At 42.9% G+C, this 27,107-nt stretch overlaps 1 protein-coding gene and 3 long non-coding RNA genes across 5 annotated transcripts; 1 reads left to right on the forward strand and 3 right to left on the reverse strand.

Annotated features, from left to right (window-relative positions):
• The first annotated feature begins 223 nt into the window (after nucleotides 1-223).
• Nucleotides 224-17,334, forward strand: LOC119898163 (gamma-aminobutyric acid type B receptor subunit 2-like). Its single transcript, XM_038712348.1, has 19 exons — nucleotides 224-506; nucleotides 2,272-2,409; nucleotides 2,502-2,672; nucleotides 2,855-2,956; nucleotides 3,060-3,125; nucleotides 4,770-4,958; nucleotides 8,513-8,755; nucleotides 9,053-9,113; nucleotides 9,202-9,282; nucleotides 9,364-9,514; nucleotides 9,607-9,739; nucleotides 10,620-10,718; nucleotides 10,844-10,963; nucleotides 11,651-11,761; nucleotides 12,301-12,528; nucleotides 14,120-14,230; nucleotides 14,314-14,395; nucleotides 16,433-16,454; nucleotides 16,771-17,334. Exons 1-19 carry the CDS (start codon nucleotides 258-260, stop codon nucleotides 16,955-16,957), a joined length of 2,544 nt encoding a protein of 847 aa, XP_038568276.1. The 5' UTR covers nucleotides 224-257; the 3' UTR covers nucleotides 16,958-17,334.
• LOC119898165 lies at nucleotides 6,646-9,388 on the reverse strand. The gene is made up of 2 exons (XR_005443495.1): nucleotides 8,774-9,388; nucleotides 6,646-8,642 (listed from the first exon to the last, which is right to left on the reverse strand). It is a non-coding gene; the product is annotated as an uncharacterized LOC119898165 (long non-coding RNA).
• On the reverse strand, nucleotides 13,619-18,997 carry LOC119898166. 2 transcript variants are annotated; one of them, XR_005443497.1, is made up of 5 exons: nucleotides 18,863-18,987; nucleotides 17,341-18,204; nucleotides 16,308-16,447; nucleotides 15,099-15,227; nucleotides 13,619-13,679 (listed from the first exon to the last, which is right to left on the reverse strand). It is a non-coding gene; the product is annotated as an uncharacterized LOC119898166 (long non-coding RNA). The 2 variants fall into 2 exon arrangements; XR_005443496.1 differs by lacking the exon at nucleotides 17,341-18,204 and having other exon boundaries at nucleotides 18,863-18,997.
• A 1,046-nt stretch (nucleotides 18,998-20,043) lies between these two features.
• On the reverse strand, nucleotides 20,044-22,219 carry LOC119898167. The gene is made up of 2 exons (XR_005443498.1): nucleotides 22,097-22,219; nucleotides 20,044-20,920 (listed from the first exon to the last, which is right to left on the reverse strand). It is a non-coding gene; the product is annotated as an uncharacterized LOC119898167 (long non-coding RNA).
• Between the last annotated feature and the right edge of the window lie 4,888 nt (nucleotides 22,220-27,107).

The raw sequence follows: 27,107 nt of genomic DNA on the forward strand, positions 1-27,107 counted from the left end.
TTTTCTTTCCTCTGCTTGAGTCCAACAAGCAGATGGTTTCAACATGTTGCGGGCAGTAGATTCTTCTGTGATGAAAACGTGACATTATTCTGCTACATGCACCTGTGAAGCAGCGAGCAGAATCCTGGTGACACCTGGTGTCAGTGCTGATCCTTTTATCTCCCCAGATTCTCAGCTGCTTACGGCACAAGAGGATTAGAGTTTTGCTGCAGGAGGATCGGAGCAGAGAGGAAAAGTGTCTGCAGTTGAAGCAGAGAATGGAGCAGCGTGGAGCGGCTGAGGTGTTCTGGGTGCTGCTGGTCTGCTGGCTGGTAGTCGGGCCGGTGCTGGCTCAGGTCCGCCACCCTCTGCCTGTGCTGTGGATGATGCCCATCAGCTCTGGGTCGGGGAGGGAGAACCTGACCGCTGCTGTAGCCCCGGCTGTCCGACTGGCTCTGCAGGACCTGAAGAGACAACCACCTCCGCTGGGAAACTATGAGGTCCAGCTCCAGCTGCTGGACTCACAGGTTAGTCTCAGACTGCTGTACAGAGAGCTGTATGAGATCCTGACGGGCTTTTGTTAGCTGGACCACATACTATAAACTCAGGAGTAAGATAGACCGCTAGCTGTTTGCAATCAGTGAGGAGGGGTCACCACTAGACCCCGATACATTTTAGGGGTTGTAGGCCACAAAGATGGGGAACCACTAATTTAAGGAGTGTTTCACAGAAATCAGACAGCTTTAACAGGTAAGAATTTAAAAGCAAACAAAAGTGAGGTCAACTTTTTAATATCTATGATATTGACTTTGTAGCGATTCACCATCTTATCACTCTGAAACTTTTTGTACATTGAGAATTTTGTGTCACCTGGTTGACGTTCGACTCTCATGAAAGCACCACTGTGCCCTTCCTGCTCTGTGCATCTGGTACCAGGTATCACATTAGTGTTTCAGTTGTGTAGTTTTTTTCTAACTAGGTTTGTCCCACTGAGATCATAGATCTAAAGGGAGACCTGGCCAATAATAGTAGCCACACAAAGCTTCAACAATAAATTAACATAAAATCACAGAAGAACTGGGCCAGAAAAAACAATTGCACACAAACGAGCTGGACTCAATAGATTTCACCATAGTTTCAAAATCAGTCAGCATTACTGTGTTTTCAAGTTTCAGATTAGTTTGTAGCTTGTTCCACATAACAAGTCCAGAAAACCTAAATGCTTTCTTTTCCAGTTCTGTTAGGACTTCAGCAAAAATGCATATCCTGAGAACAGAGATTGTATTTTCCATATTTCAAGTTTAAAAGAGATAAATGAGTCAGAATTGTGCCAAGAATGGATTTGTAAATAAAAACATACCAATGGCTGAGGCGGCGTGTATATAAAGCAGGCCGATTTATTGAGTAAGAGGTCCACAGAGCCCCATGAAACACACCATCCAGCATGTGAAGACGGTGAGCAGAGGCATTGATGTACAACACATCACTATAATCAATGACAGGTAAAAGAAAAGCAGGACTTGTTTTTGTAGTAAAATCTTAATAAGAGCTTCAACTTTTTTGCAACAGACTGGATATGTGCCTGGAAAGACAAGCGGTCATCAAATAAAAACCCTAGGTATTTAAAGTTAGATACCAACACAACTAGTTATTAACAATTTCCTTGGACAATGTTGATGTTTCTGACAAGGACCTCACTAATATTGGAGTCACGAGAACAAGACAACAAGATACTCCTATACTATTTAGAAGAAAAATTCATAGATGAAATAGGCAATTTTATTGGGGGGGTCTGTGGCTCCTCCCCCAGAAGATTTTGAGCATTAAACTCTTAATTTCCTGCATTCTGGAGACACTAATTAATGGTGGAAACGTCTTTATTCACATGAAGGGAAACAAAATTCATGTGGTTGGTGACAATTCTGATTATAAAAATATTATAGAATATAATGCAGTAATCAGCAGCTTGTGTTTTTTAGCCTAAGTTGCTTTTTTGGACAAGGCAGATCTGTTACTTCTATATTTACATTGCATTGCATGTTTTCCTGCAAGTAAACCTTTCTCATAGAATTTTTATTTGTTATTTAACATTTCTTCTCGCGAGCTAACATCCAGAAAACTTTTGGCAAATGCTTTCAAAAAGTGGTGGGGACATGTCCCCAGCGTCCCCAGTGTAAATGACACCTATGGTTTCTGATCTCGAAGTAGTTAAAGCAGTTTTCTCTGTAATTAGAACAAGTTGCAGTTGACAAAGCTGCTCTTGTATTAATATTTGCATCTTATGTTTCACAGTGTGATCCTGCTAAATCACTCAAAGCTCTGTTTGACGCCATGTGGGCGGGGCCTGAGTACCTGCTGGTGTTTGGAGGGGTGTGTCCACCTGTGACGGCGCTCGTCGCTCGCTCTCTGCCAGCCTTCAACCTGGTGCAGGTGCACAGCTCGTCAGTCCACTTCAGACTTCTTATTGTATCGTGTGTTATGACAGGTACGTTTACGGTGTTTCATGTCCTCTGATGTCCCAGGTATCTTTTGCGGCCTCGTCCCCCAGCCTGTCCAACAGGAAGTGGTACAGGAACCTGTTCAGCACGGTGCCATCAGACCGAGCTCTGAACCAGGCCACAGTGAAGCTGCTGCAGCGCTACAAGTGGACCAGAGTCGGGGTCATCACCGAGGAAGGAGCCAGACTCTCAGAGGTGAAGCTGAAACATCATTTATGATGCAAAAAATGACGTTAGTGACTTCCTGTAGCTCCACCATCAATCCAAACTGTGTTCTAGTGACCTCTTCTCTATGTTGTTTAGCTCTGTAAGGTTCTAAGAAACAAGTTCCTATTGTCTTTGTGTGGCATCACATTAGATGTACTTTCTTTGTGCAGATGAAGCAGGATCTGATCAGACAGCTGCTGAAGGCCGATGTTCAGGTTGTTTCCACACAAAGTCTCTCTGAAGACGCCTGCAGCAGCTTGAGGAAGCTGAAGGTACCGAGTACATATGCTACATATAATAGACAGTAAAATACTAATCTGTTTACATTCTAGCACTTCTCACAGGAATAAAACCTGTTGCTTCTTTGTTTGGCAGGAAAGCGATGTTCGGATCATCATCGGGCAGTTTGAAGACGATTCTGCCTCTGAGGTTTTCTGCTGTGTAAGCGCTCTTGATGGCCAAATGTCTGTCTGTAACAGTTTTTTGTTAGTGTTTGTCCCTTTCCTGTTTCAACGTGACAGTGTTCCCAGTTTCACATGAATGAACTTTACCGGCCCTCACCTCAACACCCAATGTCCTCATGTTCCTCACATTATTAAAAATGTCCACAAATAATCTCAATTGTTCTCTCTTTCCTAAGCGATCCAAAAAAAAATTTCCTCACTTTCATAAATATTGTCCTGCTTTTTAAAGTGTCCTAATGTCACAAAATCCCTCACCCCCCAAAATGTCCAAACATTTCTTCATTTTCCAAAAGTGTCCCTGGGCTCTACAACTGTCCCCACTTTTGAAAAATGTTCTCACCCTTCAAAAAACTGCCCTGCTTTTGAAAATGTCCTAAGGTCACAAAATGTCCTCGCCTCCCAATCTTGTTCTAACTTTTCTAAAAGGTCCAAAAATGTCAATATTTTTCAAAATCTCCCTCATCACTCAAAATATCACACTTGTTTATTTTTCTAAAAATGCGTCCCTGGGCTTTACAACTGTCCCCACTTTTGAAAAATGTCCTCACTTTTCAAACAATTGGTCTGCTTTAAAAAAAAACGTACTCTGTGCTTTCCTAAAATGTATTCACTTCACAAAATTGCAAATGTCGTTATATCACAAAATGTCCCCACCTCCCAAATTTTCCAAAAAAGTCAAAAATAACTTCACTCACACAAAAAAAATCTCCCGTACCCCCCCAAAGCATTTCTTTATTTTACATGTACTTACTCTCTACAACTGTCCCCACCCCAAAAATTTCCTTAATATGTCCTCCAGCTGCGAGCGAGACCTGATCACCAACATCAGTGTTGGACCTCACAGATGCTCTGGTGTCTGAAAGGGAGCAAATCCCTGCAGCTGCTTCAACATTTGGAGGAAAGCGTGAAACCAGACGGGTGATGGCTGTTAGAGCAACAGTTACACGGTACAGACACATAGAGGGAACTCAAGAAGCACTTTTTGCAACCTTACATATGATGAAAACTGTTAATCCATGTCTTAATAGTTGTAAAACAATATAATTCCATCCATATGCAACTTATTACATTAATTTGGAATTTATCAAAAGAGATTTTACAATAAGTTAATTCAAACTCACTAAAAGAGTTCATCAAAAGTTGTGACTAGATTTCTTGTGCAGCATTTTTTGCACTATGCATCCAAATTTAGTATTTGGTATCTTTAAAAACTCTTGAACTCCTACTGGAACTAAAAATTAAGTTCTGTTCTCTTTGAGTAATGTTTGTCATTCCCACCTGCCTTCGATGATCACCTAGCTACAACACAACACCAGCCCAAAAACAGATGTGATAAGTTGGCATTGAACAGTGCAGCTGGTCAGGATGATAAAAACTAGAAGACATCATTCTGATATTAACATGTATCATGACTGTTCTTTAGCTGATGTTGGACTGTTGGACCCCGATGGACTGTATGGTAACAGGAAGTCAAACTGAAGCTGCCATTTTCAGCAGGACTCAAGTATTTCAGAAATCCGGGAGTTTGAAGGAAGAAATAAGATTTGTTTGTCACGAGGATTCATTTAAAACAGATGATAACAGTCAGCAGCCGTGACGTGTCTCTCTCTGTGACTTTCAGGCCTACACACTGAACATGTTCGGAGCTCGGTACCAGTGGGTGGTTGCTGGTGGAGGAACAGCCGGATGGAGGCCGGGCTCGCAGGTCTCTGGCTGCGCCGCCAACAGCGTGCTGACGGCTGCAGACGGATCCATCAGGATTCAGATCAGACAGCTCAGCCACACAAACACACCAGGAGTCTCTGGACGGGTAAGAAACCACCACCACATTCCCAATGACAGACCAGTCTGTGTTGTATTTAGTTACATATGATCACCAGAAAACAGGGCCGGTCTGTGGCATAGGTGACATAGGAAGTTGCCTAGGGTTCATAATATCAGGGGGTACCGCAAAAGAAGGTTTTCGACTTGGCTCTATACATGCTAAAATTGTGAGTTTAGCTGCTGAACGTTTAAAACAATTGCTATGGATACTAGAGTGATGACCCCAACCCCTGGTTGGGACTCTTTAGGGTTGGGCCAATTTAAAGAGGTGGTATTCTGCTCATTCTCAGGTTCCTCATCTTATTTAGAGGTTGTACCAGAACAAGTTTACATGGTTATATTTTTGTCATACTGCACATTGCTGCAGCTCCTCTTTTCAGCCTGTGTTGAAGGCTTCGTTTTAGCTATGGAGTGATACATCTTGTCTCTAAATGATCTTTGTTGGGAGTTGCACATGCTCAGTTCCTAGTTAAGGACTACTAGCCAATCAGAAGCAGAGAAGGGCGGGTCAGCGAGAAGCCGGTAAACGGCTCGGGTTCAGCCGTACGTGTTGCCGACCGGCTCGGCAACATGGACTGGAGCGAGAGTTTCAGAGCGGTGAATTATTAATCTGTATCCATAAAATTTTAACTGAGCTCTGTCTCTACATCACAGGAACAACTTTATGTCCACTGACTGCCTGGAGGGTAGCTAGTGTTTGGAAGGGAGAGGAGAGCTGTGTGCTGCAGCTCACTGTTTCTGAGGAGCCGCTTGGCGAGCGTTATATGAGGCGCGTTTAGCTTTCATCCCTGTGACGTCACAGGGATGAAAGGGAAGCGGCTGGACTCCAAACGAGCTGTTTTCAGTTCAGAGCGGAGTTTTCTGTGGGAGATGGGAACTCCCTTTGGGCTGGACTTTGGGCTTTTTCACTTTGCAAACCTGTTACAGCACAAAAAAGATATATAACTCAGTGAAGGAGAGGTGAAAAACCAATAAGCAGAATACCACCTCTTTAAAATCTTGCCTAGGGCTCCAACATTGTCAGGGCTGGCCCTGGCAGAAAATGTATGTAGCAGCAGAGCCTGAAGGACAAGACAGAGATATCTCAAACTACTGGATACTTGGATATTTATCAGGTTGGGTATCGTTTCAGTTTTATCGCTTAAAATTCTGATTATGGACTCTGGTTCTGGTTCCTGCACCACAGATCTTGTCAGTGACCTTCATCCTCTTCCTCCTCTTCCTCCTCTTGCCCTTCATGTCTCTAAAGTGAAAGGAGTATCTGTCCTAGAGCGGCATCTCTGGGACTCGTCTCATCTGTAGACATCATTGGTTTCCCTTCAGTGTAAAAGGTGAACGTCGGCTCACCTGTGTTTAGTACCTGAGACGTTGCTACTGTTAGCGTTAGCTGGATCTGGGAGAGCGCAACACGTTGAACACGGTGAAGCGTTCATTCAGATTCACGCCGTGTTGAAGGAAACGATTCTTCACGTTGGAGCTGCTACCTCCCTCGCACCAAACCTCCTGACTGCAGCTGGTGCAGTTTGTTAGTGAAGCAAAGCCAAACTTTGGAGCGTTTGCTGCGGTCCGCCACGGTCCAGGACCAGAACCAGAACGACTCTCTTCTTCATGCTTTGTTGTTGCCACTGAAATATGCCGAACTTCAGGAACCAATAAGCAGAATCCAAACACACTGGCCTTAATAAGATTCCTTTACTTAAATCAGGTGATCCCACAGACATGAACAACTACAGACCTATTTCAAATCTTTCAGTTCTAGCAAAAGCATTTGAGTCATTGGTGTCTGTCCAGTTCAAACAGTTACTTTAAACAAACAACATTCTTAACTATTTTCAATCTGGTTTCAGGGCAGGACACAGTACAATCACAACAACTTCAAAAGTAATAGATGATGTTAAAACAGCACTTGAAAGTAAACATGCTTGTTTAGCATTGTTTATTGACCTGACCAAGGCGTTTGACAACGTTGATCTCTGTCACCTCATCAATATCATACAAAAACTTGGCTTTAGTACAGATATGGTTAGTTGGATAAACAGCTACTTAACAAAACGCATTAAGTTTGTTCGGTTTGGCCCTGTTTTGTCTGATGCGGTCACACTGAACAAGGGGGTCCCACAAGGGTATATTTTAGGGCCCTTGTTCTTTTTAATCTATTTTAATCAAATATGTGATCAGATTAAATTCTCCTCGTACCAAATATATGCAGATGATACAATTCTATATTCGTCAGCACCCTCTCTAGATGCAGTACACTCAAATCTTCAGACTGATTTTATCACCTTACAAAATGCTCTTCGTGATTCAAAATTAGTCATGAATACTAGCAAAACCAAAGTTATGTTGTTTTCTCATAATTCTGCTGTAACCATTCCTCCTATTAAAACTCTGGAGGGTGATACCATAGAAGTCGTAGACACATACAAATATCTTGGTATTTGGCTGGATAAAGACCTTCATTTTAAACATCACACTACATATTTGATAAAAAAAAGCTCAAATTTGCTCTAGGTTTTTTGAGTAGATTGAAAACATGCTTTTCTATTTCTTCCTGTAAGGCTTGTAACAAGTTTGTTTTTATCACAGCTGGACTACAGAGACGCCATCTATAGATTTGCTTGTCCCACTACCTTAGCTAAACTGGATCCCATTTACCATGCTGCTTTGAGGTATATAACAGGTTCACCCTATAGGACTCACCATTGTACTTTATATACCCTGGCTGGATTTACTTCACTCAATATTCGAAGGATGAAGCATTGGTATATTTTCATATACAAAGCCATTTTCAGGAAAATTGCCATCATATATCTACTGTAAATTTATTGCCCTCCAGAACACACACAGTGTCAGGGCCAGTAGGTGGCTGCGGTTTGGTGCCCATGGTGCGTATAGAGTCAGGAAAAATGAGTCTATTCTATTTTGGCCTATGGTCTTGGAATGATCTGCAGCTCAAGTTGAAGTTGGAGTCTCTTATTCCTGTATCCAGTTTTAAACAAAAACTGTCAGAGGTTTTAAACACATCTTGCACCTGTAACATTTAGTCAAATTATGATATGTTTAAATTTCATTGTGCTTTTATGTTTTTTTATCTGATACTTTGTTGTAAATAATTTAATAATACTGTTACTCTTGTGAATAATGCTGCTGTACATGTAATGCCTTGTTTGCACCTTGCACTGTGTGCTGTTTCACATCTTGGCCAGGACATCCTTGTAAAAGAGATTAAAAATCTCAATGGATTTCTGACGTGGTAAAATAAAGGTAAAATAAATAAAAAATCCATTGCTTATGGAAATTTGGTACGTTTTAGATACCCAACCCGAGATCTTTAAGGTTCTCAGAGGAAAAATTCTAGTGACCCCACCTGACCCTTCCTCTTGCACGACTTCCAGACCATTTTATTATAGTACAAACAAACAAACTCCATCCGCTGATGAAGACAATGAGATGTAGCTGAAAACTGCAGAAAAAGCGAATAAGTTGTTTTTTCTGTGTGCCGTGTTTTACTAAACATCCCGTGCGGATGTGTCTCTGCAGACTCCTCAGGACTACCAGGACGCCTACCTCAGACAAGTGATACAGGAGGGGTCAAAGGTCAGCCAGCTCCACACCTTCGCCTACGACGCCGTCTGGGTCGCCGCCAGAGCTCTCGGTCAGGTGATGGAGGCTGTGAAACACAAGGAGAAATACAGCAGCCAGAGAAACGTGAGCGTCAGCGAGGACGACGTTCAGAAGAGGCTGCTGGAGGCCGTGAAACAGACGCAGTTTGAAGGAGTCACAGTGAGCTCAGTTACACACCTGAAACACGCACAGCTGTAGCATGTTTACTGTCTGGTACTGACAGTAAACAAAAGGAAGTGTATTCTGAGGGGGTTCCTGTGGGGAGACAGACATGTTGCTGTTACAGACACTCCAACTGTAGCAGTGGATACAAAATCCAAGTACTAATACTAGTTGCACTATTGGTACTGTAAATGTTATTTACACCTTGCTCAGGTTTTGCTGTTTTGTAAATACTATTTGTTTGTATTTGAGAAATATGTTTTGTATTTTCAGAAATCATTGTGTTTTTTTCAGGGTCCAGTTTCATTTCGGAACGGGGAGAGAATGGCTTCTATAGAACTGATCCAGTTTCAAGGTGCCGTTAATCACCTGATGCTCTGCTGTACAGTCGTGATGTTCCCATTAATCAGCAGGTGTGTGTGTGTGTGTGTGTGTGTTCTCAGGCAGCAGTGGCGTGTTGGTGGGAGAGTTCAGTACCGCCACCCAACAGCTGCGGCTGATGAATCACCTGATGCAGTTTAAAGGTGAGACCCTGACCCCACAGCAGGGTATTGATCCGTCATGATGATGAACCCTGGGTGGATGCTAAATGTTTGGTCCTGCAGGTCCAAGACCAGCCAGAGACCAGACTGTGGTCGTCCTGCAGCGGCAGCATGTCAGCCTCCTTCTGTACGGCATCGTCTCATCAGCTGCAGCTGTGACCATCCTCATCACTCTGACTGTCCTCTGCTTCAGGATCATCTGTCGTAAACACTGGTACTCCTTCTTCACATGCTCCTCTGTGTCTCTCTGAGCTGAAACTCCTGGTTTTGTCGTGGTTGTTTCGTCTCCTCTCTGTTTGCCTGCAGGCTGCAGAGATGGAGCGGTGGATCCCAGGACGAGCTGCTGCTGCTGGGCGTCCTGCTCTCCTCCTCTTCAGTCCTGATCTCCGGTCTGGACGGAGCTCCGCTGTCCAACCGCATATCTGAGCTCCTCTGCTCTGTGAGTTCGGAAAGCTGCATTTAAAAAAATTATTAACGAACAAGATACCACATAAAGGCTGTATAGAAGACAAGAGTCCAGCATAGTACACAGCTACATACAAATGACATACAACATGTAAATATGTACAAAATTATCAACATTTTCATGCTTTATGTGCTAGTTTTAACTACTTCATATACAGTAACCTAGTATCTACGGTATAAGCAGATAGAGGTCGGGCCCCTACCAAGGCTCACCAGATAAATCTGAGGGGTCGTGAGATGATTAATGGTAGAGGAAATATGAAAAACAACGTTCTGATACACAAATCTGTTTCCTGTGAAGTCTATTTTTTTTCCTCTTTCTGCCTCAAGCAGTTATTTAAATGTAACCATGAGAGAAGTTTAGAGGCGAAATGTCTCTTTGGTGAAACTGCAAACAACTCAGAGACATCTGAAACATGGACAATGGCCCCAAGTAGACTTTTTGTAGAAGTGTCACAGTAAATATGTACATACATTCAACACTTTACAGAATATTCCTTCCTGAATAAACAACCTTCCACCATTAAAGCCGCATTTAAGCTGCATTTGTTTTGTTCCTGTGGCTGTAAAAAACACAACAAAGCAATCGCAGGATTAAAGAAAGACACTGTAGCGTCCAGCATAAACCTCCAAGGTCCTGGGGCCAGCTCTGTGAGGGGAGGGGCACAGCACTGTTTTTACCAGGACTGACCAAGGAACAAGCACTTTAAAAAAGTTTAAAAGATGCTAAAACTATAAAAATTGTACATATGGTGTTAACAAAAAAGTGTAGCATACAAAAAGTGTTTTACCGTCTACAGTCTGGAGCAAACCGTTCAGTTTCACACGATCGGTCTTCTCGGATTCATTTGCAGGTTCGTCTGTGGACTCTCTCTGTGGGACACACTGTGGGCTTCGCTGCGCTCTTCACCAAAACATGGAGGATTTATTCACTCTGCAGCATCAAACTGACGGTAAATCACAACCACCAACGTCTCATTTGACTTTCTGCATTTCTTTGAATCGGTTCTTCAACAGTAAAAGTGTAGTTTTGACATTCTAGGAGGTAAATTCTGTTTGTTTGTGTCTCCAGCAGCAGACTCGTCTACAGCAAACAGGCTATGTGGTGCTCTGGATGTTACTGCTGGATGTGTTTGTTTTAACCTCCTGGCAAATCCTGGACCCCCTCAGACGGGTGGTGCTGCAGCATGACTTACAGGTAAGGATGATCTCACAAACGCGTCTGTGTTGATGGATGTTGGAATGAGAGTTAATTCTCTTCAGGCAGAGGAAGAATTTTTGATCATTTCTAGTTAAGATGTCTACATTTAGTCTCTTCATTTACTTTTGTTTACATATTTGTAACTCATTGTGTTTTGCTTGTGTAAATATTTAAAATGTTTTTTTAACGTGCATCGTAATGTATTTTACATTTAGCTGACGCTTTTATCCAACGCAACTTACAATTGCTGTACATATCAGAGGTCGCACGCCTCTGGAGCAACGAGGGGTTAAGTGTCTTGCTCAGGGACACAATGATGGATGGGTCACAGTGGGGGATTGAACCCGGGTCTTTATGGTCTTTAGGAATTTATGTTTTTGTTGGTGTCTCAATGGGACTTTGCTGTTAAAATAAAGGTTAAATAAAAAGGAAGTGCCAAGAAGGATTCAGATACTTAAATAAAAGTACTAATACCAGAATGCAAAAATACTCTATTACAATCAAAACCCTGCATTCACCGGCTCCATCCTCTTGGATGTTTGTTAATTGTATAAACTAAGAGTTTCTGTTGTGAATCTAATCTGTACACTTGACCTGGCTGGAAGAAGGATTCCTCCTCTGCCGCTCTGCTGAACAGTTTTCCATTAAGAATAAACAGTTTTCTAGTTGTTGTTGTTTTTTCAGAGTGACCCTGCAGATCAGGACGTTATTGTCCGGCCGTACTCTGAACACTGCAGCAGCATCAACACGGAGCTGTGGCTCACTGCTGTCTACGGATACAAAGGGCCTCTACTGGTCAGTCCTGACACAACAAATCATTTCATCTAACATCACACTGACGTTTGTTTTCAAATGTGGAGTCTATATAAGAAATTCAACAAGATTAAAAGCCTGCAGCAGCACCAGCGTCTCCATCAGGATCTCATTTTCATTAAACACCAGAAAACTAAAGATTTGGATGAATTAAAAATGGGGAAACAACTTTTCCATTCTTACCGGTAGTGAAAGGTCGTGTGAGGATCGTCTCTCAAAGGCAAACTAAATCCGAGCAAAGTTTTATGTTTGTATAAAGTTACATATCCTCGACATGTGAACTCGCTGCCCAACTGCAGACCATCACACATTCTTGAGTGTTGCTTATATGGAGTATTTATACATTACGTGTTGTTAAAGTTGAGTATGTAATGAGCCTCAGGACCTGGTTGAGCTGTGGTGAACTTTGATTAACAAAGGGCTGCCAATGTTTCAGTTTAGTTTGGAGCAAGATTATATTGCTGCATTTTATTAATCATGCATGATTCATTAAATTAAAATGTTGTGGTTTTTTTCTCCAGGGTCTTGGGTGTTTCGTGGCCTGGAACATCAGGACTGTGCAGGTAGATCTTCCTGCTGACAGCGGTAAACACCTGACACTGAGTATGTTTGCTGTGACGGTGTTCAGTGTGTCAGGAGTGTCAGGATCACTTCTGATATCCCATAATCCTCCTGTTCAGTTCTTTCTGACCAGCGTCCTCATCCTCTGCTGTAACATCTTCATCCTGAGCTGGCTGTTTGGACCAAAGGTCAGTGTGACGCTCTCTGCTCCCGCTGCTTTAATTCTTTTACCGTCGTTTTGGATTCTCAAATGTAAGACCATAACATTATAGACGTACCTCTTAAGTCAAAGTCTGCCCTCTCAGATTTCAGGAACAATCCTCCATGACAGTAGCCGCATTTTGAAGCATCGCATTAGAAAAGGTTGATGGAAACGGCAAAATTCGAAAACAAATCCTTAATTAACGACTCTAAACGTTCATAAAATATGTCTATGAAGATTCTCAGTCATCCAGGTCATAGTTATCCAACGAAGGTTAAAATCAAGGGCAACTGGACTTGGTTGAAGATACTGGAAGACGTTTCGTCCCTCATCCAAAGGACTTCTTCAGTTCTGACTGACTGGCAGGGAAACTCAGCTATTTAACCTCAGTGGGGTCGTTGGCCCGGGTCATCGATACCGCTGGTTCGTTAGTGTTCCTGGTCGCTGTGACGACAGTCGTTACAGTCGTTAAGACTACCTGTGGCCAAGACTGAACGACCATCGTTGGTATCTTCACCTGAGGCCAATAGGTTACGTTTGTTGAGTTTCCTGGGAAGTGATGAAAGGACAGCATTGTAAGTGGGGGATAAGTGGTGGCGTAGACCCCCTCCCCTGTTCAATGACGGCTTCTCCACCCTGGTGTAGATGCTTCCTTGACACCTCTTTCAAACCATCCATCTTCTCTGTCTAAAATGTGCACCTGGTGGTCCTCAAACGAGTGTCCTCTGTCCTTCAGATGTAAGTAGACTGCAGAGTCTTGACCTGAGGAGTTGGCCCTTCTGTGTTGAGCCATGCGTTTGTGTCGTGGTTGTTTAGTCTCCCCAATATACAGGTCTGTGCATTCCTCACTGCATTGGACCGCATACACCAGATTGCTTTTCTTGTGTTTGGGTGTGCGGTCTTTGGGGTGGACCAGCATCTGTCTTAGTGTGTTCTTGGGTTTAAAAAACACAGGGATGTTGTGTTTGTTGAAAATCCTCCTGAGTTTCTCTGATACTCCAGACACGTAGGGAATCACAATGTTGTTGCGTTTGACCTTCTTTTCCTCCCCTGTAGTTTTGTTCTTCTTGGATCTTGTGGCTGTTTTCACAAAGGTCCATTTAGGGTATCCACAGGCTGTAAGTGCCCCCTTCAAAACTGCAAAGAAATAAATAAGAAATACTGGATTCATAAAATATATACTTCGAATCATTTATCACCATTTATCTCCCCACAAAGGACATTATAGCGTTTAAAAGCGTTATTTGGAGGTGCATGCAAAACTCTGCATAACACCATAACGAGACAACTTTCCCGCATAAAAGACACATTTCTGAGGACCTCTCTCTGTTTTTCTAAGATCAGTGCCCTCAGGTTCATGCCACTGGTTTTGTTTCTCGACGTCTTGTTTATTACCGCCATGTGTAACGTCAACTACTGACGTATCTACGCTCGCCGTAGCCCGGTTTATTTGCTCCAAACCAGCTGAAGGAAACGCACAGATTTCGCAATTTCTTTTCTTTTTGCGACATTTCAAAAGTACGCTTAAAATTCGCATGAAAATTCTGTATGTTGCCTGTGGTTTTATTTCTTTGCAGTTTTTGTATATGTGGCTGAACGGCAGCGAGCTGCAGGATGAAGCTGCTGAGGGAGAAGCTGAAGAGCAGCTGAGGAGGTTAAACCAGCAGCTGAAGAGTCAGACTGCACAGGTGAGGACACACAAACATCACCTGATGTTGAGTGATGCTGCAGTTGATTAACACTGCTGTGCTGTTTGTTGTGTTCCTCGCAGCTCGATGTACAAATAGAAACCATCACCATGCAACTCTCTGAAACGCCGGGGTCACCTGAACCTGACCAGAAGCTGAGAGCCGGTAACAAAAACAAGATCTCATACATACACCCGACACTGACCCGGTTCTCATTAGTCACATCTAACCAAGACTAACATCATAGAAGTCTTTGAACTTTAATCAACGTCCGTGTTTATCCTAACTTAGCACAGTGGACGAAGGGAGGAAACTGCTAGCCTAAAACAAACTAATAATAATTGTCATTATATTTTATTTACAGAGCACTTTTCAAAATCTATGTTACGAAGTGCTTCCACTAGGAAATAAAACACAAATAAAACAAATTAAAACCAGATAACATTTTTAAGGAATTAGGGCTGCATCTAACAATTATTTAACAATTAATCTGTCGATCGTTTGCTTGATTAATCGATTTGCTGTTTAGTCTCTAAATTGTCTGAAAATGGTGAAAAATGTCGATCACGGTTTCAAGATAACGTCCTCAAATGTCTTGATTTGTTCACAACCCAAGTATGTTCACAGAGGATGAAAAAATCCCAGAAAATATTCACATCTAAGAAGCTGGATTCAGATCATTTTTCTTAAAAAACAAAGACTCAAACCAATTAATCGATTTTCAAAATAGTTGACAGCTAATTGATTATTTGATTAATCATTGCAGCTCTAAAAGGAATTAAAATAGAGTTAAAAGAAAAGAAAAATAAAGTCAACTAAAATTAGGAAAGGCTCTCCTTTAAGTCCGTTTTAAGAAGAGACAGCTGACCTGATCCCCACGGGCAGGCTGCTCCAGATCCTCGGGTTCCTGACTGCAAACTGTCCCCTTTAGTTTCCCGCCGGGCCCCTGGAACAGACAGCAGACCTCTGCCCGAGGACCTCAGAGTACATGCTGGGTCTAAAAGGTCAGAGATAGAGCAGGGAGAGATGCCGTGAAGAGCCTTAAAAGTAATGATCTAAAACATTTTCTGTATATTTTTAAGATCGTAAAAACATGATTGCACAAGCTTTTTGTGGTGTGCTGCTCAAAACTTAAACTACTGTCAAACCAGACAGACGCCAAGGCCCCCTCCACTCTGCTGGGATTTCAAATTAAAACGGAGACCTTTTGCTACGTTTGCTCCTCCCGTCCAGACTAAAACGGCGAAAACGAAGACCTGAAACGGAGATGTTTGAAAACGCTGCCGACACCGAGTGTTTTAGTGCAGACAAAAACGGAGGACTTTAGCAACGATGACGCAGACCAGTTTTTAATAAAAATATTCTGTACGTGCAAATAACACGTAGGCCTATCTGCCTACACTTGTACCGTGCATGTCGCCCCCGCCACAGTCCCGTGTTACATTCAGTAACAGTCCCAGCTCGTTATTGGTCCACGCAACAAAAAACTGGTCTGATTCTTCGTCTGTATCTCTTTATTCTTTCGCCAAATCTTCTGTAACTACGAAACAGACCATCTGCTTCATGTTTACACCGGCATGCGCATGCCCAGTGCACCTGAACTGTGTGTTTTCAGTCGTTTTAATGTAGACGGAGATCAACTCTGATGCGCAGCTAAAACGCTGCTGTGGGCGGAGATCATATTCGTTTTAATTCTCCATTTTTTAAACTAAAACGGAATAGTGTGGATGGGGCCTCAGAGTCCTCCAACAGGCCTGGTGTGATCCAGTAGGGAACCAGCACAGGGCAGAATGTGCGTTTTCATGTGCTGGGACCCGATGACCAGGATCTCTGTTTGTCTGAGCTCAATAATACACCTACAGACAACACGTCTGCAAGGATTAGTACAGAATGGGTTAATCCTGCTGTACTGTAAACCATCCATGTGGAGGAACCTACAGAATTAGATGATCTGACACAAGCTGCTTCAGTTTACTCTGTTTACAGATCTGTAGATTTTTGCACATTAATAACTAATTAACAGTTAACTGTGTTTAACTGTGTCCCTCATGATGGAGACTACGAAGTCTCTACTCACTGTCAACCTTTTCCTCCTGCTGCTGTGTCGTCTCCCAGATGATGGTGTCAGATCTGTGACGCGGACTCATGTAGTCCAGGTCTGTGCAGATGTCAGGAACTCAGAGAGGAAACCTTCTAGTCCAGACGCCATCAACTCTCCTGAACAGTGAGTCCAAAACAAACAAACCCAGAGTTAAAGTATTGACATGATTTGCCCAAAGTGTCACCGCACAGGCACCAAGTGTGTTTTCATCCAGCTGGTTCTATTTACATTTGGAAATAGTTTTATTTGTCAGGGAATAAAGGATTTTAAAGGCACCATCTGTATTTGTTAAACTACTTGTATGTTCACATGCATTAGTTTGTATATGCAAACATTATTATTTTTATTTCCCTTGCCGCTGTGGTGGCTGTATTGTTTGCTCGTGGTGGGAGTTGTTTGGGTTTCTTGTTTGTGATTTCCTTCCTGTGGTTTCTCTCAGTGTGCGGCGGCGTCTGTCCGTGCAGCTGCCGATCCTCCATCACTCCTACCTGCCCGCCATCGGTGGCGTCAGCGCCAGCAGCTCCAGTCTGTTCGGTAGCGAGGGGGCCTTCGTTTCACCGCCACCTGCTGCTGAACACGGCGACAGCTTCCTGTACGCCACGCAACTGGAGCCACAGTACTGCTGAACCAATCAGGCGGCCACTGAGACTTTCACTTGTGAACGTCTGTTCTGAGGATTTGGGTCCTGTATTCATTTTTATATATATACATTTAATATGACTTGATTTGTAAGAAAGATATGAAGACAGACATTACATTAAAATGTTTTTAATGTACTAAATGTCCTTGAATGATTCCTGTTTAATCATGTGACCAATGATCCCTGGAATATTGTGCACGCCATGTGAGGAGAAGCTGCTCTGTGATGTCTGTTTGCTCTTGAAGCAAATCAAAACAGGGAATTTCTAGAATTACAAAGTCCAGACAAACACGAGCTTCGACCGTCTTCAGGCTGCAGTTTAACCCTGTAAACTGGTCAGACAGAGTTTGGACTGATGATAGAACAAACCTCTTCATGCGCACGGGCGCAGAAACGACCACAAGGTCCACTCAGATGTTCTGGTACCAAGTACATTTCTAAATTACCCTCCTCCAGGTTTCTCCAGCATTGAGTCCCTTTTCCAGGACCCCACCCAGAGAGTCCCAGAAGGCCGGAAAGTCCGACCTGCAGTTTGGTACACAGTCAGAGCCGACCTCTCAGCGACTCGGAGTCGCACAGAGGCGACCTTCATGTCCCCTGGGGAGAAGACAGCAGCGCGTCTCTCACCCCTGGGCAACTCCAGGAAAGGAGTCCAGCCCTTCTCCGGGGTTTATGGTTCCAGACCCAGTGTCATGCATAGGGCCCAGTTATAACTACATGGCACCAGTAGACCTCCCACTCCAGCTCTGGTTCCTGCCCAGCCAGAGAAGTGATGCCAGGGGTCAGCACCCCCGGGTCCCTGCCTTCACCTTCCGCCCTGCTGTCAATAAACCCGATCCCAATGCCTCTCCCTGCAGGTGGGGGGCCCACAGGGCTGTGGCTCCATGTATGTTTTTGGCGATGTGTCCGACACTCAACGGCAAGTCTGGCTCCATGAGGGGGCCCCGGTTTCTTTATTCTGGCTGAAGTGCCGCAGGTCCGTCTCAGCAGATTAACATGGTCTGTGAGTCGCTTTTAGTCTGGCTCCTCCCCTGGGACCAGTTTGCCTTGGGAGGAGGCCCAACGAGAAGATATAGCTCTGGACAACACAGGCCGTGGCAGCCACGATAAAATGGTGATTCTTTAAACCAGTAGTCGACTCCGGAAGGTAAAGCAGGACTCGACTCAGCAGGGGAGAACTGCCAGGGATATGTTGAGTGACTGGGGATCTCCTGGACCCGACCAAAGTGTCCCCTGCGGAGGAGGCAGAGTTCGAAGACTGTAAAGAAGCCAGACCTGTATCTCTGGGTGTCTGAGGTGGTTCCTGACGGGCATCTTGGTTGATATAAATGTTTGCATGCTGACATCATGTTCAGGGCCATTGTTCCCTATATTCATTATAAGTTACTGCAATGGGCCCCATAACCACCAGGGGCCCCGTGCATGGTGTGATGGGATTAAAAACATCATATAAAGCACTTCTTATTTACTTATTATTTGTTTAAAAGTTTATGTTTTAATCATTTCAATCAAATTCAGTTTATATAAATTTTTCCTTTTCTCTTTTACATTAATAGTGAAAATAATGATTTGTTAATATTCTGGAACATGTTCCTGTTAAGTTACTTATTGTTTTTATATCTCTTTAGAATAATCATGTGAGTGTTTTACACTGAAAAAGATTTGTATTTTTTATTTTATTATATTTGTGCAATTTAAGTTTCTTAAAGATTTAAATTTTTTTTTTTAAATTTTGTTTTCATATTGTGATATCTAGTAAGTCATTTTCATTCAGGGATATAAAACTGTCTGGGGGCCCTGAGGTTGTAGCCTGATGTTTGTGGTTTTGGTTTGGAGGGGCCCCAGTGTAAGATGTCTGTTAGGGCCCAACATGTTCAGATGTTTTTTCTACCTGCTCTGCTGTTTGATTCTCCCCAAAGTCATCTGAGGTTTTTACTGTCAGCAGTTTGGAAATATCAGATGCAGCCTGCCAGGTTACCACCACTGATGTTATAAATTAACTACTGCAGGCAGGACGTAAATAAATAAAAAGTGCGTCCGAAAGGAGCAGAAACAGAAAGGAGTGTGACGGCTCTATAAAATCTGTCCTGACTGTCTCAGTGTGCTGCGACTGGAAGACAAAGACCAGATTACAACCCAACATGTGGTCCATCAGGATGCTGGTCTCTGCTCTGGCTCTGACTCTGCTGGCTGTCTCTGTGGGGTCCTGGTCTGATGGCAGTAAGTCCTGCAGGATGTTTCAGAGTTACTTTAAACCTACTGCAGTGTTTCTGTGTGACTCCTGTTTAGATTAACACCACTGATATCTGCGGCTCTCACAGATCTGTCAGGCTCCGAGCTGACGAGGCTCTTCAACTCTCCAGTTCATTTAGCTGAGAGGATGACACGACCAATGGGGTCCAGTCTTTCCTCATCTTCATCTAGTTCTTCTGGAAGCGGACTAATCAGCCACTCTGGAGTCAGGTCAGTCCACTGACACTCTGTACTGACATTACATATTTTATATGCATATTATTAGTCAACCAAAACACTTCAAGCTGCTGTTTTATTCCCAGAGTGACGCTGGACGACGGCTCTAAGTGGCTCGTCCATAAAGGACAAAACTACGGCATCTCCTCTCAGACGGTGGTGACCAGTGCTGACCAAATGAGCTCAGCCTGGAGGGTAAATCTTTGTGTTTGTCCAAACATAGATTAGTGTCATTACAGAACAGGTGGTCAGAGGGTCAAACTCTTCTGCTCTGTGTCTTTTCTCAGCCGGACACCAGCTCTCGGGGACTGAGGGATTTCGAGGGGAGCAAGACTGTCGGTGACTTTGTGGCGACCGGCGGCTCCACCTACAATTTGCTCTTAAATAACTGTCACACGGCATCTAAACGGATGATGAACCAGTAAACATGAACTGTTCTGCTCTCTGAAAGATCGAAGCTGCAGTTTGCTTCCTCTCTGCTGAACAGATAATAAAGGTGAAACCTCAGACAAGGTGTCTTGTGCTTTTTATTCCACTGGAGGGCTCCACACTCTGTTAAAGGGAAAGTCGGTTCATCACATGTGTTGGCTCTGCAGCATTTACAGCTGTTTGTTATTTAACTCTTTCATCTGCTGGAAGTTTTTTATTTTTGTTTCTTTCTCTGTTTTCACAAACAAAATGTCTGGTTTGATATTAAGGAACTAATTGTGAATTAGACACAGAAACTCCACGTGAAACTGCGAGCACTGACATTAAAACCCTTTGATAAGGTGAAAAACTTGGGATTCATATTTGACTCTACATTAAAAACATTACTAAGAGTGTTTTTATCATCTTAAGAACATTGCCAGAGTGTGACTATTTCTCTCCCATGCCAGTACAGAGACACTTTTACCTCTAGGGTTGATTACTGTAATGCTCTTCTTTCTGGTCTCCCAAAAAAGAATACGTTTCAACTGCGGCCGCTTCAAAACACAGCTGCACGTGTGCTGACTAGGACCAGAAAGAGAGCACACCTTACACCAATTTTAAAGTCTCTGCATTAGCTACCTGACTGATTCAAAATTGATTTGAAGATCTTTTTATTAGTTTTTTAACCACTTAATGGTCTCGGTCCTGAATACTTTTTCAGATTTGCTTTTATCTTAGTCTTAGCTGCATAAGGGGGCCCCGGTTTCTTTATTCTGGCTGAAGTGCTGCAGGTCCGTCTCAGCAGATTAACGTGGTCTGTGAGTCGCTCTTAGTCTGGCTCATCTCCTGGGACCAGTTTAACTTGGGAGACTCTATGAGGAGTTATAGCTCTGGACAACACAGCTCCCAGAGCCATAGGGAAGCACAAACCCGGCAGCCACGATAAAGTGGTGATTCTTTAAACCATTAGTGGACTCAGGAAGATAAAGCAGGACTCGACTCAGCAGGGGAGAACTGCCGGGGATATGTTGAGTGACTGGGGATCTCCTGGACCCGACCAAAGTGTCCCCTGCGGAGGAGGCAGAGTTCGAAGACCGTAAAGAAGCCAGACCTGTATCTCTGGGTGTCTGAGGTGGTTCCTGACGGGGAAGGCGCCGGATGCTGAAGGCTCTGGACGTTGTTGGGCTGTCTTGGCTGATGTAAATGTTCGCATCCTTAAGTATTTTTCACTTAAAGACTCAGTCAGAAATATTGCACAGTGTGGCATGTATGCATTATAAGCTACTGCAATGGGCCCTCGGGGGCCCCCTGCGTGGTGTTTTTTTGTTGTTTTCGGACCTTTACTTTCTGATGGGAAAGCTCGTCTCTGCTGCAGTGATGACATAAAAACATAATATAAAGCATTTGATCTTATTATTTACTTGTTATTTGTTTAAAAGTTTCCATTTTAATCATTTCAATTTATTTCAGTTCAGATTAATTCTGTCATTTTCTCTAATCGACACACTTGTTGGTTTGTTAATATTCTTGAACATGTTCCTGTTAAGTTATTTATTGTTTTTATATTTCATTAGAATAATCACAATAAAGTTATTTACTCTGAAAAGCATGTGTGTTATTTTATTTCATTAATATTTGTGCAATTAAAGTTCCTTGTTTATATTCATTTGTTATTGTTTTCATATTAGGATAGCTAGTAATTAGGGCTGGGCAATAAAACAATAAGGATAATTATTGCAATATAATTTTCCTCAACAACAATATAACAAATGTTTATCGTCAATAAATATTTGATTTAATTCAATAGAATTAGCACTTAATTTTTCTATTAAGATGTTCATTTTGTTGAGAAAAAGGTACTGAAAGAAGAGTCACTGATCATATTGTTGAAAAAGGATTTTATCATAATTATTTTGAATGTTCTACCTTGAAGTGATCCACTGTTTGGCTTCTAGCGTTTGTCACATTCTGACCATAAATTATAGTTTAACCTCACAATTAACTGTCTGGCCCTTCAAATTATATTAAATTAATTAGCCTTTAAACTTGAAAGAAATAATAATTTGATATTTATCATGATAATTATCGATTGAGTGATACGAGATGTTTTTATCGTGATAACGTTTTTGGCCATTTCGCCCAGCCCTACTAGTAAGTCATTTTCCCGATGTTTGTGGTTTTGGTTTGGAGGGGCCCCAGTGTAAGATGTCTCTTAGGGCCCAACATATTCAGATGTTTTTTCTACCTGCTCTGCTGTTTGATTCTCCCCAAAGTCATCTGAGGTTTTTACTGTCAGCAGTTTGGAAATATCAGATGCAGCCTGCCAGGTTACCACCACTGATGTTATAAATTAACTACTGCAGGCATGACGTCAACAATAAAACAAACAGAAAGTGTCCGAACTCTATAAAAGCTGCGACTGGAAGACAAAGACCAGATTACAACCCAACATGTGGTCCATCAGGATGCTGGTCTCTGCTCTGGCTCTGACTCTGCTGGCTGTCTCTGTGGGGTCCTGGTCTGATGGCAGTAAGTCCTGCAGGATGTTTTGGACTTTGTTTAAAACGCCTCCAGTGTTTCTGCACTTTAGGTTAATGTGACTGATATCTGTTGCTCTCACAGATCTGTCAGGCGCCGAGCTGACGCGGCTCTACAACTCTCCAGTTTATTTAGCTGAGAGGATGAAACGACCAAAGGGATCCAGCTCTTCTGCAATTGGACCATTCAGCCACTCTGGAGTCAGGTGAGTCCACACACACCACGCTGACATCACTTACTTTATATGCATTTTATTAGTCAACCAAAAATTAAGAGAAAACACTTAAAGCATCTTTAAGCTGCTGTTTTATTCCCAGAGTGACGCTGGGCGACGGCTCTAAGTGGCTCGTCCATAAAGGACAAAACTACGGCATCTCCTCTCAGACGGTGGTGACCAAGGCTAACCAAATGAGCTCAGACTGGAGGGTAAGTCTTTGTGTTTGTACAAACATAGATTAGTGTCATTACAGAACAGGTGGTCAGAGGGTCAAACTCTTCTGCTCTGTGTCTTTTCTCTTTGGAGGTTGTTAAAACGGGGAATTTCCAGGGGAGGAAGACTGTCGGTGACTTTGTGGCGACCGGCGGCTCCAACTACGATTTCCTCTTCGATAACTGTCACTGGGCATCGATTCGAATGATGAACCAGTAAACATAAACATGCAGTTTGCTTCCTCTCTGCTGAACAGATAATAAAGGTGAAACCTCAGACAAGGTGTCATGTGCTTTTTATTCCACTGGAGGGCTCCACACAGACATGAGAAAAGCAGCATTAAATACACCTGGACTCTTGGTGGCATATAAACAGTTAACAAAGACACAAACCTGGAATGCACTCATACTGCCACCTGTTCACTCAAACAGCTAAGAAGGTATCTACAAAACAATTATTTAACTTAAATACATACAGTCACCTTCGACTTTCTTCCACACCAAACTCGAACATCGGCCTCCTGAGTGAAAGTCCTGAGTTCACTTGACTCATCCACCCCACCACCTCCTTATATAGACTTTGTTGCTCTTTATACTACGTCACCTGACTTCTTCCGTCACTAGAGGACAAAAACGTGATAAAAACCCTAAATATAGGTCATAATAAGCTGCTGCATCGACCTGTGCGGCGATTTGGGTTGATTTTGGAAGTTTTGTTGCTGTGGTTTTGGGTTTTTGAGTTGTTTCCTGTTTTATTTTGAAAGCATCTGTCTCTGGTGTCCTTATCTCACTTTATTTCCTGTCTACATCTTCCCTGTGATTACCTGATGCGTCTCACCCCTGTTCAGTCATCCAGCGAGCGTTCATGCTTTGATTCAGCTGTTACAATGATGAAGCCTTGTTTAGTGCATTAACTGTGCATTTTAAAAAATGTTTTTCAACACTATGAATAGATAGGAAAATATATTGCTATGTGCAAACTTTACATTCATTATTATGCAGAGTGTATGTTTTTAACAAGGGTGGATGAGGTCTTACGTAAGTATTTAAGGAGATTATAACAGGTGAACATAAAGTGATGTGGCTTTCACTGCACCTTGTCTTATTGTCTTGTCTACTTCATAATAAGATCCTTAATAACAAACTAGAAATTGTGTTTGTGAAAACAGAGAAAGAAACAAAAATAAAAAACTTCCAGCAGATGAAAGAGTTAAATAACAAACAGCTGTAAATGCTGCAGAGCCAACACATGTGATGAACCGACTTTCCCTTTAACAGAGTGGAATAAAAAGCACATGACACCTTGTCTGAGGTTTCACCTTTATTATCTGTTCAGCAGAGAGGAAGCAAACTGCATGTTTATGTTTACTGGTTCATCATTCGAATCGATGCCCAGTGACAGTTATCGAAGAGGAAATCGTAGTTGGAGCCGCCGGTCGCCACAAAGTCACCGACAGTCTTCCTCCCCTGGAAATTCCCCGTTCTAACAACCTCCAAAGAGAAAAGACACAGAGCAGAAGAGTTTGACCCTCTGACCACCTGTTCTGTAATGACACTAATCTATGTTTGGACAAACACAAAGACTTACTCTCCAGTCTGAGCTCATTTGGTTAGCCTTGGTCACCACCGTCTGAGACGAGATGCCGTAGTTTTGTCCTTTATGGATGAGCCACTTAGAGCCGTCGCCCAGCGTCACTCTGGGAATAAAACAACAGCTTGAAGTATTTTGGATGACTAATAATATGCATATAAAGTACTGTAAATCTTCAATTAAAAGCTGAGTTCCAATTAGACGCCTGTCCCGTTTACTGGCCTCGTGTGGCTCCATGTTTTGACAAATAAACGCAGGTCTCAATTAGAAGCCTGGTCAGATTTTTATAGAAGTTCTCTGGATGTATAAAACCTCTTAAAGCCCACCAGGTCACCTGCTTCAGCTAAGCTGCTTAGACCGTGCATACCAATATGAATGTTTAATCTTTAGTCGGTATGGACATGATACACATCGTTAGATCGGTTAGATTCTCCACAATCCAAAGTGTTATTCATTCAGATTTACCAGGTAAAGGATTTAAAGGTCTGTCCCAAATAGAGGCAGGGTGAGTTCAGGGAAGTTTTACAGTGTGTCATGTCAGCGTGGTGTGTGTGGACTCACCTGACTCCAGAGTGGCTGATTGGTCCAATTTGAAAAGAGCTGGATCCCAGTGGTCGTTTCATCCTCTCAGCTAAATAAACTGGAGAGTTGTAGAGCCTCGTCAGCTCGGCGCCTGACAGATCTGTGAGAGCAACAGATATCAGTGGTGTTAATCTAAACTTTACTTTCACACAGAAACACTGCAGTAGGTTTAAAGCAACTCTGAAACATCCTGCAGGACTTACTGCCATCAGACCAGGACCCCACAGAGACAGCCAGCAGAGTCAGAGCCAGAGCAGAGACCAGCATCCTGATGGACCACATGTTGGGTTGTAATCTCGTCTTTGTCTTCCAGTTGCAGCACACTGAGACAGTCAGGAGAGATTTTATAGAGCCGTCACACTCCTTTCTGTTTGTTTTATTGTTGATGTCCTGCCTGCAGTAGTTAATTTATAACATCAGTGGTGGTAACCTGGCAGGCTGCATCTGATATTTCCAAACTGCTGACAGTAAAACTCCCAGATTTCATCACTTTGGGGAGAATCAAACAGCAGAGCAGGTAGAAAACATCAATCTGCAACTGAATGCTGAAGATGTTGTGAAAAACAAATGTATTGACTTTCTGTTTGTCACGTTAACCAGCCTGTTCTTTCTTTGCCTGCATCCAGTAACCTGCAAGTTACCTTCGTCTTTTAACTGAATAAACACTTACCATTCCCATAAAATGCATGCAAAACGCCTATTCAAGGCATATTCAAAGTAAATTGAATGTAGTTCTTGAACCATCCATCCATCCATCGTCCACCGCTTATCCTGCGTACAGGGTTGCGGGGGGGCTGGAGCCAATCCCAGCTGACATCGGGAGAAAGGCGGGGTACACCCTGGACAGGTCGCCAGTCCATCGCAGAGATCTTGAACCATTTGGAGTATCTGCCTGGTTTTGGGCTTCTCTGAACGACAGCACTCCGGAGTGTCAGAATGACTGTAAGAGCTACTGGAATTGATTAAAATAAGTTTAAATACACTAAAACACTGAAAATGAAAATGTTTGCTAACAAATGCCTGCAGACAGCTACAGCTGGGACTTATTAGCTGGAAATCACTGTAAGGCCACGGCAGAAAGCCTTACCTAGTCCTAGTTTAAATTTCATACCAATCCCTAAGTGTATGTCTTAGTGGATTTTCTCTAAAACAGCACTGCTACTTGCCACATCGCTCCGTATCAGCTGGTAGATCATGAACGTCCTACTTAAAGCTGGATATTGTTATTTTCAGAATTTTATTGGCTACACAGGCCAAGTGCCAGTCATCGGCACAATTGGTTGCAATTGGCTCGGCCTACCCACAAAATATCGGAGTTATTACGGTTATAATGACATACTGCATCAGCCGGCAAATCTGAGACGATGTGGCAGCAGTCCCTGGGGATTTACTGAAGGAATAATGTGTTTTGGACTAAATGTTTTTACTGGATTGGATCGTCTGGACCTTTGACAACATAACAAGACCGTTTTTGTTGGAATATAATCGATCTGTGGATTATCATGAGGCTTCATAGGTGAGTCGTGTCAATTTTGCTTGTACTGGCTAGTCTGAGGCGCTGATTGGACCCGCTGTGGTGACTGTATCTTGAAATGTTTGCATTGGTCGAATCACGAGGATTTTAGCTTTCAAACGGGGGATCATATGAGTATGAAGTTAACATAGCAGCTTTGTGCACATACCGAAAGCTGCTGCCAGGACCCGACGGCCCCACATCTCTTGTTTCCCTGTGAACACATTTTTTAACATTAAAGCTGCACTTGTTCTTTTTTCTCCACTAGGGGGCAGAGGAACCCTACAACGTGAAGTTTGTAGCTAATATGCTGACAAACAGTTACCTTTTTAGACTTTCAGCAGACAAAGAGCAACGTGATCATCCCATCGGCTGCAGGAAATCTCTTTCTTTAAAGGAGTTACGGAAATGCATTCTGGGAAATGTTAGGGGAGTGTATCCGGTGGTTTCTAGCGTTGCGTGTGTTGTGTTATGAAGTGGAGACCCAGACCTCAATATCTTTGGAGGTGATCTCCGTTTGCTTTGACCCCAGGTGTAAACACAAAACCCTCCGGTCAACTGTTTACAACTTCAGCCCCTCCACAAGTGAAGTGACATGGGAAA

The sequence above is a fragment of the Micropterus salmoides genome, unplaced genomic scaffold, assembly GCF_014851395.1.
Source record: "Micropterus salmoides isolate LMB-PRFRI ecotype aquatic unplaced genomic scaffold, ASM1485139v1 Ms_hic_scaffold_11, whole genome shotgun sequence".
NCBI classification, from domain to species: Eukaryota; Metazoa; Chordata; class Actinopteri; order Centrarchiformes; family Centrarchidae; genus Micropterus; species Micropterus salmoides.